Source organism: Plasmopara halstedii (assembly GCF_900000015.1).
Source record: "Plasmopara halstedii genome assembly, contig: Scaffold_444, whole genome shotgun sequence".
Classification (NCBI taxonomy): domain Eukaryota; phylum Oomycota; class Peronosporomycetes; order Peronosporales; family Peronosporaceae; genus Plasmopara; species Plasmopara halstedii.
This window is the reverse complement of record NW_020187364.1, coordinates 603693-621020: the sequence shown is the minus strand read 5'-3', so window position 1 is coordinate 621020 and position 17328 is coordinate 603693. Positions and strand designations below refer to the sequence as shown.

General features: G+C 45.2%; 4 protein-coding genes across 4 annotated transcripts; 2 read left to right on the top strand and 2 right to left on the bottom strand.

Moving 5' to 3' along the window:
* Window positions 1-104: 104 nt before the first annotated feature.
* PHALS_10086 (l-allo-threonine aldolase) lies at window positions 105-452 on the top strand (the record flags this gene model as incomplete). Its single annotated transcript, XM_024725448.1, has 2 exons — window positions 105-207; window positions 286-452. 2 exons carry the CDS (start codon window positions 105-107, stop codon window positions 450-452), a joined length of 270 nt encoding a protein of 89 aa, XP_024576224.1.
* Window positions 453-4878: 4426 nt separating this feature from the next.
* On the top strand, window positions 4879-5233 carry PHALS_10085 (uncharacterized protein; the record flags this gene model as incomplete). The annotated part of the gene is made up of 2 exons (XM_024725446.1): window positions 4879-4924; window positions 5001-5233. The coding sequence occupies 2 exons, from the start codon at window positions 4879-4881 to the stop codon at window positions 5231-5233; spliced, it is 279 nt and encodes a 92-aa protein (XP_024576223.1).
* A 6758-nt stretch (window positions 5234-11991) lies between these two features.
* Window positions 11992-12231, bottom strand: PHALS_10084 (uncharacterized protein; the record flags this gene model as incomplete). Its single annotated transcript, XM_024725445.1, has 2 exons — window positions 11992-12093; window positions 12157-12231. The coding sequence occupies 2 exons, from the start codon at window positions 12229-12231 to the stop codon at window positions 11992-11994; spliced, it is 177 nt and encodes a 58-aa protein (XP_024576222.1).
* A 2585-nt stretch (window positions 12232-14816) lies between these two features.
* On the bottom strand, window positions 14817-15722 carry PHALS_15407 (uncharacterized protein). Its single transcript, XM_036407414.1, has one exon. It carries the CDS (start codon window positions 15673-15675, stop codon window positions 15463-15465), a length of 213 nt encoding a protein of 70 aa, XP_036263120.1. The 5' UTR covers window positions 15676-15722; the 3' UTR covers window positions 14817-15462.
* Between the last annotated feature and the right edge of the window lie 1606 nt (window positions 15723-17328).

Below are 17328 nucleotides of genomic sequence, written 5' to 3'. Positions count from 1 at the left end.
TCTGTCTAAGCAAAGGTTTGGGTGCGCCAGTTGGCTCGATTCTTGCTGGATCTGAAGAGTTCATTTATCATGCAACGCGACTTCGAAAGTCCTTGGGTGGTGGAATGCGTCAAGCTGGTATCATTGCGTCGGCTGGACTTTACGCACTTGACAACCAATTTGATCGGCTTGTGGACGACCACAACAATGCACAGATACTGGCTCATGGTCTCTCAAGCATCACTGGTATTCAGATTGATCCGGATACAATTGACACGAACATCGTTTTCTTTACACTTACTGCAGACGCTAAACTAAACGCGACGACTCTTGTACAGAAACTGGAATCAGAAAAAGGTGTGCTTGTTGGAGCTTACGCTGATGGTAATCGTGTACGCGCGGTAACAAATTTACACATTTCAAGCAAAGATATCGAGTACACTATATCGTCAATCCGTGCGCTCTTATGCTGAGCTGCCAGCGCGAATGACAGTATGTGATCGGGATAGTCTTTCCTATATAAGTGCTAGGACCAAATTTATAGTAGGCTCTATGACTTTTTGCATATCAAACTTCCTACATGTCACGCGAGCTTGACGTAATAAAACGTAAGCTTTGAGGACAAAAATGTTTCTGCATTTGTTGTTTTCGGAATAATGACATTCCCGCAATTGCTGACAATATCGTTTAAAGTGCCAATTTAAAGAGTATAAATACCATGCAGATTATTAAGATGAAGTGCACTCAGAAAACTCATTTTTTACGAATTATGATCTTACAATTATCAATGCTTTGATGTCAATTTGGATCACTGTCTGCTTAGAGCTCAAGTACAATATAAGAGAACGATGCCCGCACACGAAAGACAGCGACGGAAGAATTTTACACATGATAGTAATGCAATTGAGGTGTTAACAGTGTGACCCACATTTGTGTTCATCACACTTTTGTCACTATCTGCAGAAGGCACATTAGCTAAGAAGTATTGTGAAAGATTGATAGTACTACTAGAAAAACGAATCTTTTTTTCTTATAGATCAAATCGCTTTTTGCTCGGTGTATCAAGCTCAGCACTCATGATAGTAACCTCAAGTTGCAGTCGTTCCCTTATTAGTCTCGACTTTGGCTATAATCTAAATTTATTAAAAAATAGCTTTTTTTGATCTGCACTCCTTTTCTTTTATATCTGTTGAGAAGATGGCAAGAACCGAAGTGAATGTATCTAGGTCCTTAGTTCGCTACTTGGTGCTACCTTTAAGCTTGTCTTTCCAATGCTTTTTAGAGGTTCTGAGAAAAATGTAACCTTATTTATCCAGACCAATGAACGACTACATGATGTCCTTAATCAGCATCCGTAATCAAGATATGTAAACATGACAATTCTTGTGACGTCATCCACAATCACTCAGCGGTGTAAACGAAACACTCCGACTCACCGCTAACGTTGAGTGTGCTTTGTCGCTGACTTGGTCTTGATGCTTGTTGCCTCTCGCAGAAAGTTGAACATCTTGATCCCAAGTGCCTCGGTTAGCATATCTGCAAGCTTACTCTTCGCATCGATGCAGCCAATCTTGAGTAATTTATGCTCAATGTTCTCCCGGATAAAGTGATGACTGACGTCCACGGTATTTGTACGAGTGAGGTAGCCCGCCTTGTTTGCCAAACTGTCGCACCTTGATCTTCTTCCCATATTCGTGTGACTCCCGCTTGATCTTGACCCATCTTACTTCTTGTGTGCATAAGCTAAGTGCAATATATACTGCTTCTGCGGAACTCAGCACCGATACTTAGACTTGAGCACAACGGGAGCTTTTCCAATATTGATCAACACACCTGAGACAGACCGTCTGTCATCGGTGTTGCTCCCCAGTCTGCATCCGAAAAAGCTTCAACAATCACCTTTTCAATCTCTCCTCGGTAAATGATCTCGCGATAACGTGTCGAACTTAAGTAGTGTTGTACACAAATTGCGGCGTTTCAATGTGGTAACCAGGGATTCTCAGAAGATCGAGAATATTGTGTAACGACATATGCGATGTCCGGCCGAGTGAAAGCAGATATCCAATAAGTGAGCGGTATGGCTTTGACCGCGTCTCTGAACGCTCTACACCTGAACTTGGTTACTGTGATGTTGACAGCTTTAGACCGGACGTACATACATTGTCGACGCCCTTGGCGTTTTTTTGTCCAAATCGACAAGCCAAATACTTTAAATCTTAACCATGGTAAATAGACTTCTCCGTTCAAAACTGAAACGGTGTTACATTGTCAAGTTGCGGTAGATCCGCGAATATCTAGAACCTTAGGTTTTTCTAATTAATATAGTAATACCTTATTAATACAGTAATGCCTAATTAGTATGCATTACTACTGGCAATCCTGCCACGTAGTGGGATCTTATCACGGTTATCACACCATTGTGTGAATACTCCAACTTGTGTAATCCACATCTATGTACGGTCACACCATATTGGATGACCCGTCCTTTCATACAAGGGTACGTGTGACCCCATAACACTCTTTCCCATCGAAATTGTGAATATCCTCAATTCACATTTAACAGTCGCCTCATACGAGGCTCGCGTGTCTGAGACACCGTTAAGTTCTTACGAACATCCTTGATCATTCTCCGCTCAATAAGCCCTGTGCTTATGACACGCAAAACACCCATCCTAGCTGGTTTCGAGGGCTCCCGCGGGCACAGCCCATCTTCTTCTGCACGGGGTGCATCTCCGGACTGTACGTCCGCGGCTTCACGAGAAGCACACCCTTAGCCCTCGGCAGCTAGGCGCGACACAACGCGCTTCACCCCGGGCGAAGGAATCCATCGTCGAGGACTTGGAGAAGTTGACTACGAGTCGGATACTCCTTTTCGTAATGGGAAGAGAAGGAGGGTGGTGGGCGCCGACGGCGTTTCGTGAGCCCAGATCGATCCTTGCGGACACCGTGTCCGTTCCCCTACCTCTCGACTTCCGGGGGGAGTGGCGCTGTTGCGTGCGTTGGAAGCATGGGGTACGCTTCTCGATTTTTACAACCGCTCCACTCTGCACAATCGTGTCACGATGACACGTCGCCTACAAGAGTTTAAGATGGAGAATGGCACTCGCATGGTGGAACAGCTAGACGCGTTCGACAAGCAAGTTGTGGAACCCCAGACGACGGGAGAGCCGGTGGATGACTTATGAAAGCTAGTGATACTTCTACGCAGCTCAGCGAAATATGAGAAGATTTCTTCTATCATGGAGAACGCTAAGGACATCACTGTGATCGAAGTCAAGGAGAAGATGTTGAGGTAGTCAGACAGGCTACAGAAGAAGGAAGCAAGTGAGAAAGCGTTCCGCGCCACAAGCAATGATGGACCGGTCAGGGGCAGACGAGGAAGCGGTCGCAATAATTACGCTTTACGCAAGAACGGCTATTTTCGGGGCATGTGCTTTAATTGTGACCAGACTGGTCATATGAGAAGGGACTGTCCAGCTAAGAACCGACCCAGAAACCATTCCAGCGGTAATGATGCAGTAATTGCTGTGGGGAAGGCGCACTCAGCAAGCTGGCTGATTGACGGTGATGAGTTGTCACTCACCGAAGTGACTTGATCGACTTCAAGCGATTCAAAGCCACCGTCAAGGTAACAACTACAGACGGCAGGAAGTGATACGTAAAAGAAGCTGGAATAACAAAGACTTATATCGATGATTGAGATGCTGCTTATCCCTGGACTTACAGACGTTTTCTGTCGATGGGAAAGCTTGCCGAACGTGGACTAAGTGTGGAGTTTCAGCGTGCTTCGTGTACCATTTGGGACAAGGACTTTGCTTTGGTAACTAGAACAAGAAATAGGAAAGCTTACACACTAAATTGTCAGCAAGAAGAGACACGATCGGTGCAATAGTCGGGAGCTGATAGTCAGTGGAAGCTGTGGCACGCTCGTATGGGACACCCAAGCGAGGATGTTTTAGTGAAGACTTTGCGATCCACAGAAGGTATACCTGTGCTAAAACAAGGTATCGAGACCTTGTGTGGTGGATGCGTGGAGGACAAGCAGACGATTGAAGCCTTCCAGGACGCACCAAGACAAAGACGTCACGTGAATTTGGAACTAGTTCTCACGCACCTGATGGGACCCATGAAGACACTTTCGAAAAGAGGTGCTAAGTATATTTTGACTTTTGTGGATGATTATTCACGATATGCGGTGGCTTACCTTTTGATGATGAAGAAGGAAGCTGCCGACAAGATCACGGTGTTCAAAGCATTGTATGAAATTTAAAATGAAACCTGTATCAAGTGCCAGCCGCCGGACAACGGAACACAATTCGACTGCAAGACAGTTATGGAGTTATTTCAGCGAAACGGCATCATACATCAGCATGCAGTACCATATAGTCCACAATAGAACGGAATTGCACAACGAATGAACCGCACGATTATGATAAAGGCACGGAGCATGCTACACTATAAGTGTGTTCCGACATGTTGCCGGACAGAGGCAGTAAGCACTGCGGTGTACCTGATCAACCGCTCTCCCAATACAGTGCACCCAAACAATACCCCGTATGAGCTGGGATTTAAAATGAAGCCTCGAATGGATCAGCTTAGGGTATTTGGGTCTCATGGGTACGCTCACGGTGATCAAGTGAAGAGGACGAAGCTCAAAGCCAAGATCTTTAAGTGTATGTTCATTGGTCATGCCGATGACACCAAGGGATTACGAGCTTACGATTTGGAGAAAGACAAGATATGAGTATCACGGTCGGTGAAGCTGGTTGAGCGTGAAGTGGGTGGCATTTATGAGACGCACCTGCCTAAACAAATGAAATTGACACACCCAATTTAACACAACAACAATAAAAGCGCAGTGTCCGGGCCGACAAAACACCAAAAGATCAAAATGATCCTATGGAGTGGGAAGACGAAGAAAAGATTCCAGATGCTTTCATGAATGGTGAGGAGTCCGACATAAAAAGAGTCAAGGGTCGAGGTACTTCGATTACCGGCCTCAGTACACTCTGAATTGACAGAGTACGGAACTCCTACACTGGATACACAGATAGATCGATTGGTATTTCAACCGCAAGTGAAACGTTCAAAGCGTACACGCAAACCGATGTTGTTGTTGGAGAACGGATCAGATCCCGAAGAAATTTTGGAAGAAAGCGATGGACCACTATCATCAAAGCATGCAAGGACTGTTGACGACGATCTTATAGCTGAAACTGGTTTCGCTTACGCTGTAAGTGTGAGTGTAGAATAGGACTTTCCTTACCACTAATGCGCAGGCAACAACTAGCGACGAAGCTGATCATTGGCGACAAGTGATGGACGCCGAATTACAATTGCATCGCCAGAACAGAACATGGACACTCGTTCCACGATGATCAGTTTGGATGCCGCTGGGTCTGCTTAGAAGTGTGACCAAAATGAATGTGGTGTGCGCTACAAAGCACGATTGGTGGCTAAAGATGTTGAGCAGAAATACGGCGTTGGTTTCTTAAAGACTGACTCTCCAGTGGCCAACATGAACTGAATTCGAGTTGTACTTGCAGTATACGCGGTATTAGGCTACAAAACGGGGCAGCTGGACATCAACACTATCTTACTCAACAGTGTGCTGTCGGATCGTGTTAACATGAAGGTTCCGATTGGAGATAAGGGGGCTCAAGGATTTGCGTGTCAACTGAACAATCCTATATATGGACACAAGCAAGCTGCAAGTGCTTGGAACAAGACGATCGACCACGTCTCCAAGGAGAACGATTTTAAAAGTTGTGGAGCGGATCAATGCGTCTACATGACGAAAGTGAAAGACGGTTTGTGTCCGTATGTCTATATGTCGATGATATGATAATTGCAGCCAATAGAAGTAGCGAAACTGCAGCGGGGCCGCCCTAGCTCTTCGCTGACAGGAAACTAAGCTAAGATCACCAACCTTACGTTGTTTACAAGAACCAGTACGAGCGTAGCGGATCGCAACCCGCTACCTCCAGAGTACTTGAAATCTTTAACAAAGGTAAAGATACTCTTTCGTTGCAAATTGAAACTAAATTTAATTGTTTAAGTCGTGGTAGAGCCGCCAATACCTAGAAGATTAGGTTCTTTTGATTAATAAAATAATACCTAATTAATATAGTAAAACCTAATCAAAATGCTTCACTACTGGCAATCTTGCAAAGTAATGACTTCTTGTCACACAATTGTGGGATTACACCAACTTGTGTGATCCACACCTGTGTAAGGTCACCATCTCGTGTAACACGCCCTTTCATACAAGGGTACATGTAACCCCGTTACAGAAACTCTAGAGGTCAAGGGGATGTCAGGAAATGTTTTAAAGATGAAGGATCTCGGTATGGCAAAGTTCATCTTGAGCGTGGAGATCGACCACGACAGGACAGATCCAACACAAATGATGTAACCCTTGGAAGCAGAAGCGCTATTGGCGCGGGCTGGACCGGGACGGTCAATGTGTTAGATATCGAATATCCAGATTGTCAACACCAAATGTGTATTGCACAGGGGTCTCGAACATTGTCTCGCGGGCTGAACGCGGAGTGGCACGTAATCTACTGAGCACTGCTCACGTTTCCAAGCAGTTGCTGAACGCTGAGAGTGGCATGGTCGGACGAGGTCTGAGACATCTTGGTCAAGGCCCTTCTGATGCGTGTGGAGTGGCACATTATCCACTGGACAAAAAGTGCGGAAATAACAGCTCTTCGTCGGATGTTGTTAATATCATCAAGGCTCCGATGGAGCAGGGAGTGGGGACACTGGACGACGCCAAGTGCATGTTTTCACTGGTCTCGATGGGACGTAAAACCTCTTTAGATAGGAGACGGCGAGGCCGTATGATATTTGCAAGACGCAGGGTGTCGACCCTGACCCAGCGTGTCTACCATAGACTATAGCGCACAGCTTTATACCCTTGTCAACGAAATGACGGAAGAGAAAAACGGCGACGTCCGCCTCGAGGCTATTTCCGCGGTGGATGCTTCGAAGAGTTTGACGGTGTTTTGAAGGCAGGCGATATAGCCGAGGTGGTCATTACACGATCAAACGACGAGATTAACTCGTCGTCGCTTCTGAATGAAGCTGTCCTTGAGGGCAGCAAGAGGGTGTTGAACGCCCGAAGTGAATGTCGATCCTGAAGGACCCCTTGGATCCGAACTACCCTATCGTAAAGGAATTTCAAGACGACTCTACCTCCAGACAAGGTGTGCGTCAGGAGATCGACCTGTTTCCGGGAACCAAATACTGCGTAACACACCAATGGCGCCTACCCAAGGCGCAGTGTGAAGTCATTGGCGCCTTCTTTCCGTGCGAAGCAAATAGGCTGGAATAAGGCGTGAGAGCAAGTCTCCCCATTCGACACTCACGTTTTGTTTCCGGAAGCCGAACGGCAAGTGGTGTATCTTTCACGCTTGCAACAAGCTAAACGCAGCCACCATTCCGGCACAGACGCCGATCTCTAGAAAGGATGTTCTCTAGAACAATATTGTTGGCTGTTCAAAATATAGTACACTCGACTTGGTCGATGGGTACTACCAACTACTCATGAGAGCGAGTGATATTCCGCTGACAACGGAGAGTACTCCGAGTGGGATGCTCTGGGAGTGGCTGATGATGCCCCAGGGGTTGTCTGACGCACCAGCAACATTATTCGTCTTGTGTTGCAATTGTTCACGCCCCATCGGGCGTATGCACAAAAATACTACGTCTACGTCTATAGTCGTCCGGGGCACGGGATGACAGATGAGGAAAACCAAATCGTCCATTTGAGAGCGGTGCTCGAGTGCATGCGCACGAATAAGCTGCATGCTAATGCCGATAAGTGCATCTTCGGTGCGGAGGAAATCCCCTTTTCAGGTTGCTTCATTCGGAAGCGGGGCCTTCGAGCGGATCCCACTAACGTCAAGGCCATGGTGGACTGGCCGGTTCCAAAGTACCAAAAGGACTTGCGAAAATAGTTTGGCCTTGCCAACTTGCACAAGTATAGCGCAAATTACGCAGAAATGACACGGCCATTGTCGAATCTTCTTAAGAAGGATACGGAATGGTGTTCGGACACCGAACATTGAAAGGCTTTTGATAGGGTCAAAGGCAGCATTCTTCATGCACCAATACTAGTGTTGCTAGACCCAGATCATTTTGTAGTGTCGTCTGTGACGCTTCGACATTGCATCAGCTGTGCACTGCTGCAAGCAAACACCGAGGCGCAAGTTCGGGTGATCGCGTTCGAATCTCGCCAGCTTAAGGCTGCGCAGAGGTACTACCAAGTCCACAACAAGGAATTACTTGCGACGAAGTATACACTTGTCAAGTTCAGGGTGCACCTGCTCGGATCAAGCCGTTTTTGATCTACATAGATCATGCGTCATTACGCACTGCGACTCAGTCACCCCACCTCTCGCAGAGGATGGCCAGGTGGCTCTCTTTCTACGCAGAATATAAACTCGGGGTAAAGTATAAGCCAGGGAAGCAGAATGCTTTGGAGGATACGTTGTCACGCAGACCGGCTTATGAGCTTATTCATGCCACGAATGTGACGTCATCAGTGACGTATTTGATCCGCGGCATGGTATGTGTGTAGCGCTGCTACAAGCTCTCGAGAGCAAGGCGTTTAAAACTCGGACAAGAAACACGGTTACACCGATATTCGTTGGATAACGGGTTGCTGTATTTTCGCACCGATTCGACGAATACGCCGCGAGTTGTGGTCCCTCACGATGAGAATATTGAAATACCATATCCTTTATGAGGCCAATGACACCCCACTCTGTGATCATCTCGGTCGTGAAAAGACGTTTAGCTCGGTGAGTTGCTACTATTGGTGACCAAGCAGTACAAATGGACGAGCACATGTGTGCGCACGTGTCAGACATGTCAGAGAGTGAACCTCCTCCGAATGCGGCGGCACCGCTGGCCACTCTACCGGTACCCTCCGGGTGTTGGCAGTTCATCAATATGGACTTGGTGTTTGGCTTGCCGAAGGACACGGCGGGCAGCACGGGCGTGGTGGTCATTGTAAACCGTTTGAGCAAAATGGCTCATCTTGCGGCAGTGCCGGACACCATCGACGGTGTGAGTACAGCGACGCTGTTTCTGGATCGTCTTTTTGACGACATGAACTCCCAGGGTCGATTGTCTCTGTCTGAGCTGGAAAGTTTTGGTTTACAATCTTCTGGGTGCTGGGCACCAAGTTGATTATGTCAACAGCAAACCATCCGCAGACCGATGGTCAGACTGAGCGCGTGAATCGCGTCGTTGAAGATCTTCTTCGCAACGTCTGCACTGAGAGGCCAAAGCGCTGGAGCGCCATGCTGTCACTTGTGGAGTGTTCTCTGCGCATGCAGTGCATTCAACTACCGGCTACACGCCGTTCTACGTGAATGGGCTTGTCAATCCTCGCGTTCCGCCGACGCCTCCATCCCATAGCTCAGGGACTAGTGGGGGAGAAATAGCCGAGCGGCTTGCTGATTTCCGCCCCCTCGCTGTGCGTAAAGAAGTCGATGACTTCCTTTCTACCAGACAGAGTACATTAGCGATGTGATGGCTGAAAGCCAGGATATGCAGAGAGACAATTCAGACGGAAGAGGAAAAATACAAAACATTTTAGGTTGGAGACCTGGTTTTATTCAATGCTAAAAACCTTCCTACACATGCAGTCTCTGCTGTCTTTTGAACAAAGCTCCGTCCACGGCTTATTGGACAATCTAAGGTCGTGGCCAAGCGAGGCCTTGCGTATACGCTAACCTTTCCAAGGAGGATGCGCACCCACATGTCGTTTTATGTGGGCTTTCATAAGCCCTACCGGATTCCGGTGCAAGTGAACGCGGAAGCGTTGGCACCGGGGCGGCGCTCAAAGGAGCTCGGCCACTCAGAAGTAAACCAGCAACTGAATCAGAGCACGGAGTGCAGCAGTTTTTTTCCGTATTTAGCGGCGCAAGGCGCTCCACCGTCACACGAAGTGACGTTTTTGTCTGCTCGAGGAGCCGCTCCAATAGAGCGCGCTAATACCAAATGTGATGCAGTCGGTGCACAAAGTGTTCCAGGCTCTCGAGGTCTTTTGCACAACGGTCGGCGATCTCGGAGAGATGCTCGACAGAGTACCGATGACGACGGACTTTGTTCTCCAACGATTGAAGAGCATCGCGAGTTACCGGCCGGCGATCGAACAAATCGTCATCGCCCGCCGCCGACTTTTCTCGATGAGAATGGTGGGGCCCACCACCTCGTAGAACGTCTTGTGGGTCGATGTCGTCGAAAGGGGCTGACCCAATATCTAGTGAAGTGGCGGGGAAACCCAAACTCCGTGAACTCGTGGTAGTTTGAGGTGCCACTTCGGCAAGGCTGTCCAGCGCTTATGGTCAGAAGGATCAATACGCTCTGAGTCATCGTGCCTCCATCGCTTCTCAGTAGAAGCCCGGGAAGTCGAAGGGCCATGAACTGAGCTCAAACTATGGTCCTGAGCTGCTGGGGTCGTATGCGCACACGTGTGAGAGACCACAGAGTTCTCAGGCGCGCGGGGGATGATTCCGTGTATTGCAGGGCGACAATACGCAGGAAGTCGGCGTGGCGCCTTGAGTTTGGCAAGCTCAAATCGAAGATGGCGCTCTACGTGCACGTCCACCACCTTGTAGCTTTGCTGTAAGGTAGACAACAAGGAAATTTTCGGTGCCGCTGCACCCATCGCTTAAAGAGCTCTTCATCATCTGCAGCGGTTTGGTCAGGGGTGAGCACCACAGAAATAGTCCGCATGCGGGTACAAGATCGCCTTCTTTTTAAGCTCAAAGTCGAGCGCGGTATCGATCCATTAGGATTTTTTGTGGTACAAAAAGCGAGCTCGAAAAGCTTCCGCTGATCAATTTCAGCTTGTGTAGTGGCCGGGGGTTCGACTACGTAGACGCCGAACGATCGAGTGATCGCGTCTTTTGCTTCAGTAGCGGGATCCGCCAGGCTGGAGCCGTACTCCAGACGAGGGTCTAGGACTAAGCGTGGCAACGAGCGCATGAGAGCGCCCTATGGGCTGCCTCCAATTGCTGCTCTTGTGCCTCGTCGAGGGGGTTAGTTTCGCTTCTCTTCTCTAGTAGCAGACCGAATCTTGATCTGGTGTTGATTTCCGACGCTTTAAGCAATTACACCCAATGCTTTGGCGTCATGCACGAGCCACCTCTCCAATATTTTGCTCTCATTATTCGCACCCATAACGTGCCCCAGAAGCCCTTTTCTTGCGAGGGTCATCCTCATGTTGAACTCCCAACGATAGTAGTTACCATCCTAGGAGGGCTTTGGTGCACTTGGAAGGCACGGAGGTGAAGATGTGGTGAAGCCGGGCTTTGTTTGCGGCTGTTACCTGTTGAGAAGATAGCAAAAACCGAAGTGAATATATATAGGTCCTTAGTTGGCTACTCTGTGCTACCTCTAACCCTGTCTCTCTAGATCGTTTGAGCAGCTTCTTAATGTAACTTTTTTTATCTAGACCAAAGAACGAGCCCTATTCAGCACCCGCAATCAAGATGGTAATTCCAAACATGACCGTAATCCTTGTGACGTCATCCACGTGCACACAGCGGCGAAAACTTAACAACATCCACCACGCCGTATGCTTGGTTCGAAAAAGTATCCTCTGTGTATCATCATGACTAAAAACATTTCTCTTTCTCTCATCTGCTTTGACGTTCAGCACTACACACTGACTTTAATGCTTGTAGTTTGCTCTCCATGCCACATCTGATCGGATACACTCAACAAATCACTTATAAGGCAAGACTGTAGTCTTGATATAGATGCATTGGTATTTTAGCTCTTAACTAATTAACGAAACGAAATGAAAAATGACTGCTTTGCTTAAAAAAAAGTTACATGTACGTTGTGCATGCTGAGACGGTGGTCTTGAAAGCAAGTTTATTCAGCAAGTGTTCTCAAGTCACTTCTTGACATTTCGATCATCGAAAGATGACCTTTATTATATAACCTCTTACAGAAACGCATGTAGCAAATGTCTAAACCACATATCTAGAAACACATGTGCCGATGTAAGATATTTATAGTGTCAAATTTCCAATGAATTCGAAGAGGTAATTTCAGTAAACTCACCTGTGATGAGTGCATCTGCTTCTGAAGCATCGCACTTCAAACTTACTTTTCCTCCATCCACTTCAATTTCAATCGCTGTCACACCTGATCGTGCACAATTGTGCGGTTCTGTCCACTCGACATGATAGACATTTGGTGGTCATACAAAAGCGTTTTCATGTTGAAATGGCGGAGATATCAGAGTCCCGAACGACAGAAAAATGGTTGCTATCCACAGGACACGTCAAATTTATGTAGATCAGTCGTTTTCGACGCAAGCTTACACCAGAGTCATCACGTCAATACATAAGGTCCTAGAGTATTCGAACATCAAGTTGTTCGCAATATCCTTGCACACAAACAATCGTGGCAGATGTTTTGCCTTATACAGCACAACCATAAATTGTTAGATATGTATAATCTTACCATTTTGTATCATGAAGTAAGCTCTGTGTTACTTCAAGACTTCACCCTCTCCTACTTGTCAAGTACAGCACTACAAACTGACTTTTCAGTATTCGTATCGCCACCACACCTGATCGCATACAATTGTGCACATATCGTGATGTCTCAAGGATTAATGCCTCAGATCGTCATACACGTCCAATCTCTTTTCTATCGCGGATGCTAACGACAGGATGAGCAGTTGATATAATCAGGATATGTACAATATTCACGGTCCATGCCTCGAAAGCACGCTTATTCAACAAAGATTTGTTGATGTCCATGATTACTCAATCACCAAGGGAGATCTTTATATTCTATCTGTATAGATGATCAGCATATGCATTACACAAAAACACATGTGTAGATTTAGAGTGGTACTTGTGATCCCGTGGTAAATTCACACATCATTCTACAACTTTTGTTGTTGGCATCATTTCATACATCGAGAATGCCATTCTGATCGTAGCATCACATTTTGCTTGTGAAAACGGATTTTCATTTCCCGTGAACGAACTCAAACGAAGCGTCAAGCATAGTGGAGACCAGTGGAATATTGTTGCGCTCCAGTGCACGCGTTGGCAGAAGCGATAAACAACAAGAGGTCCGAGTTAATCGCGTCAAGATTCCGAAAATGAAACCGTATTTAGAGATGGTGAGATATCGAACCGCTTTCAAAAATTCGCTGAATAAGTGGCTGCATCAAGAATTATATCTCGGAGCTTGATTCATCAAGTCTTTTCCTTTGCGGGGGCTTATAAGGTAAGCAAGCTTTATCTGGATTTTCACCACGCTTAAATATACCTTGAAATATCGAATCACCTTCATATTCATTTGATCGCCATGTTGTTTACTACCTTGAGTTTTACCAGACTTCTTTCGTTATATTGCATTAGTACTTGGCTTTAAAAACCACAGCGAGCATCCAGTGCACATTCGAGTCATTGAGATAATCTCATTGCAATCAGTACAAGTAATTTTGAGACTTTGTTCAATATTTGCAAAATCTTAACTTGTATCGGTTCTCAATGGAAGACCCAGCACTACGTCTGATTGTTTACACACCTGAATCTTCTTTCACACTATTCACCTTATCACAACGAGCCTCGCTTCTTACACATCTGAGCATTTTTCACCATCTCAGCCCGAGGAAATACCAAATGTTTATTCCAAACGTGACCAACTCAAAGCTCATAAAGTAACTAACATGCTTTCATCACTCCAGGATCTAGACATTAGCCTTGCTCGACACATATTATTACAAGCCAATCCAATGAACTGGGCTTGTCAATATGGTGATGTCTCTATTTCGACTTTGTTAGCTCCATGTTGCTAAGTACAAGACCGCAAGCCGCGTGGTAAATGCTTATCATAAGCGTGAAAGCTGTCGGCTTTTCCACGATAGATATTTATGGGATGGGAGTGACGATGCACTGTGGGATTTACATACTTTGGACAAATCAGTGCATGGAAGATAGGAAGAGAAAGATTCCGAGCTTCCTCTTCTGGTAATCATAGATTTATGAATACAAAGAGGGGGATAGGAAGGAAAAAATCGAACGGCGTAATCAATAGACAGTGAATTGCGATGAATAGTGAAGAATGAAGATGAAGATAAATTCGATCATGAGGGCAACGGTAATTAGATTATACAGCGTGCATCTGAAGTAAGGCTTGTTTCTTATAAACTTTGATTACGATATTTCTCATTATTTTGTACTAATCGCAAGTGTGGTCCAACTTTCTAGGAACCTGACGATCAGATTTGCGCGACTAAAGCAGGACTTACAATGCAAGTATCATAATCTACCGTTTGGTAAAAAAAAATTGTGGACGACTTCAGGCTGTGGATTCACAGACTGCCAAAATCTACTTATATATTGAAAGAGAGTGTGAAGTTATCGCTACTATTTGTGTCAACTATATAAACAGCACATACTTCTATTCTCCTGTCATTCCTTAAAATTTTTAAAGATCAAATACTCGACCGTATTCTTTCAGGGTTGGTATGCCGTCAATAATGATAAGCTACCTGCTTTCTAGGTGACCTGTTTCTCACAATTTCTTAGTCTTACACTTAGCATAATGATTAATTTGATATGATACAAAGAGCTTTGTCATTATATCAAGATACGACTCTGAGATATGAAGATATACTAACATATAGTGGCCAAGTAGGCCAAGATGCATAAAGATCAAGCAAGATGGAATTTAAACTCGCACTTTATCATTTGTGCATTAAATCACAGCTGATATTTCTGCAAAGTTATTGATAGCCAACGTTTTGTGTGTCTTTAAATCATCTGGACTCTTAACACATTGTCCGACCTCAAAGCTTACGTTTTATTACGTCAAGCTCGCATGGCATGTAGCTGCATCGTAGGAAGTTTCAAATGCAAAAAATCAAAGAGCCCACTGCAATGTTGGTCCTTGAACTTATAAAGGAAAGACTATCCCGATCACATACTGTCGTTCGCGCTCGCAGCTTGACGATATAGTGTACTCGATATCTTTGCTCGAAATGTGCAAATTTGTTACAGCGCGTATACGATACCATCAGCGTAAGCTCCAACAAGCACACCTTTTTCTGATTTCAGTTTCTGTACAAGAGTCGTCGCGTTTAGTTTAGCGTCTGCGATAAGTGTGAAGAAAACGATGTTCGTGTCAATTGTATTCGGATCAATGTGAATTTCAGTGATGGATGAAAGACCATGAGCCAGTGTCTGTGCATTGTTGTGGTCGTCCACAAGTCGATCAAATTAGTTGTCAAGTGCGTACAGTCCAGCCGACGCAATGATACCAGCTTGACGCATACGACCACACAAGGACTTTCGAAGTCGCGTTGCATGATAAATAAATTCTTCAGATCCAGCAAGAATCGAGCCAACTGGCGCACCCAAACCTTTGCTTAGACAGAGCTTAACTGAGTATCACCACGTACCAGTTTGTCCATGGGAATTCCGGACGCTACGCTAGCATTTGCCGATCGAACTCCGTCAACGTGGAGGCGAAGATTGCGCTTATGACACAATTGCTCCAGTGTACGAACGAATTGTTGCGGTAGAACACGTCCTCCACAAGTATTTTGTGTATTTTCGATTGGCACGAGCCTCGTGCGTGGATAATGTGGATCGTCGGCTCGAATAGTATTTTAAACCTCTTTAAAATCAAGTGTTCCATCTCGTTGATTCTCGACTGTATGCAAACTTACTCCCATCTACGCTTTCAAAGTAGGAAAAGTATTTAGTTCATTAATTACTTTTCTTCATGGATTGGTTGTCAAAGTCAAGCACATGATTGCTTTCGATATGATGGAATCGCATACTAGCTCACTTGTGGGCTCTTGGTAAGTGACTAACAAATGTTCGTGCACATTTGTTGTTTTCGGGATAATGATATCTCAGCAAATGATTTGTTTGCTATCAACAAGCAAAAATAAAACCAAGCAGATTATTAAGATGAAGTTTCTAGATTCACTCAGAAAACTCAGGTGTTGGGATTCAAACCTAACAACCTCCTTTACAATAACGATCTTACAATGATCAATGCTTTAATGTGAATTTCGAACCGCATTCTGCTTATAGCTTAGGCACAAAATTAGAGAACGACGCCTGTAGCTCGTTAAAAGCATGAAAAGCTACAATTTATGCTCTCGAAAGATAGCGACGAGATAAAAGCGTAAGAATTTGATATATGATAGTGACGCATTCGAGTTTTTATTGCCGTGTTTTGATACGTCAGTAAACGATAGTAAGGAAGATTGTTCGATGTCAGGAAAATGAGGATTACGAGAAAATCTAAGATCAGACAGCATACATTTGTGTTCGTCAATTCGCTAAGTATCGCGAAAGATGGATAGTACTATTCGAGAGAAACAAATCTATTTCTTAATAAATTAAATCACTTTCTGCTCGGCAAATCGAGCTCATCACTCACGATAGACACATGAGGACTAGGATAGCTGCAGTCCAACCCTTCTTAGTCTCGAATTTGGCTATAAATTAAAAATTAGCTTTATGTTCTGGACTCTTTTTGTTTTTATATCAACCACGCTGTATGTTCAATTCAAGTGGGGTATATTCAATGTATCAAACTTTCTCTCTCTCGTTCATCTGCTTTTGACGTACAGCACTACACACTGTCTTTAATTCTATTCACTTAGCTCTTCATGCCTGTCACATTACACTCAACATATTAGCTATAAGAAAAAACTGTAGTCTTGATATTGATGCACTCTTATTTTCGTTTTCGGACGAATCGAAATAACAAGTATTTAGAAGCGTAACATTAAGGTTGTGCATGCTTTGACGGTGTTCTTAAAAGCACATTTATTCAGCAAGTATTTTCACGTCACTTCTTGAATATTACGTCCGTAATTAATAGTGTGCCTGAACCGTCGTATGAAACTGCGGTCACATAACCGCCATAGCGGGCTATTCAGCGGTGCAATCTCCACACTCCCACTCGCCGCTAATACCACTTCATTCGTGAAAACGTGCAGGAAAAACAATCGAAGATTGACTATATTGACACGAAGTATCAGCTCGCAGATTTTGCTGACGAAAGCACCCAGAACGAAGATGCTGCAGTATTTGCGTGAAGCTTCAGGAATCAAGACCAAGTCAGCAACCAAGCATAATTAACGCTTGATATCCACATGATTCGTCCTCGCATGGTATCCAGCGTAATTGGCCAATGCGATTGCTCCTTGATTATCTTCCCACGCCTTCGTGCCTTCAACTTGCTCATGACCCATGTTGTTAAGCATTGCTCGCGTCCCAACTCAAGGTTATAAGAATGGCAGATGTAGAAGTGATGTGCGCTTGTGTGTGC

What these genes read in the sequence shown, in the direction of transcription:
- PHALS_15407 (XM_036407414.1), bottom strand. Translation starts at nt 15,675, where the DNA reads ATGGAACACTTGATTTTAAAGAGGTTTAAAATACTATTCGAGCCGACG.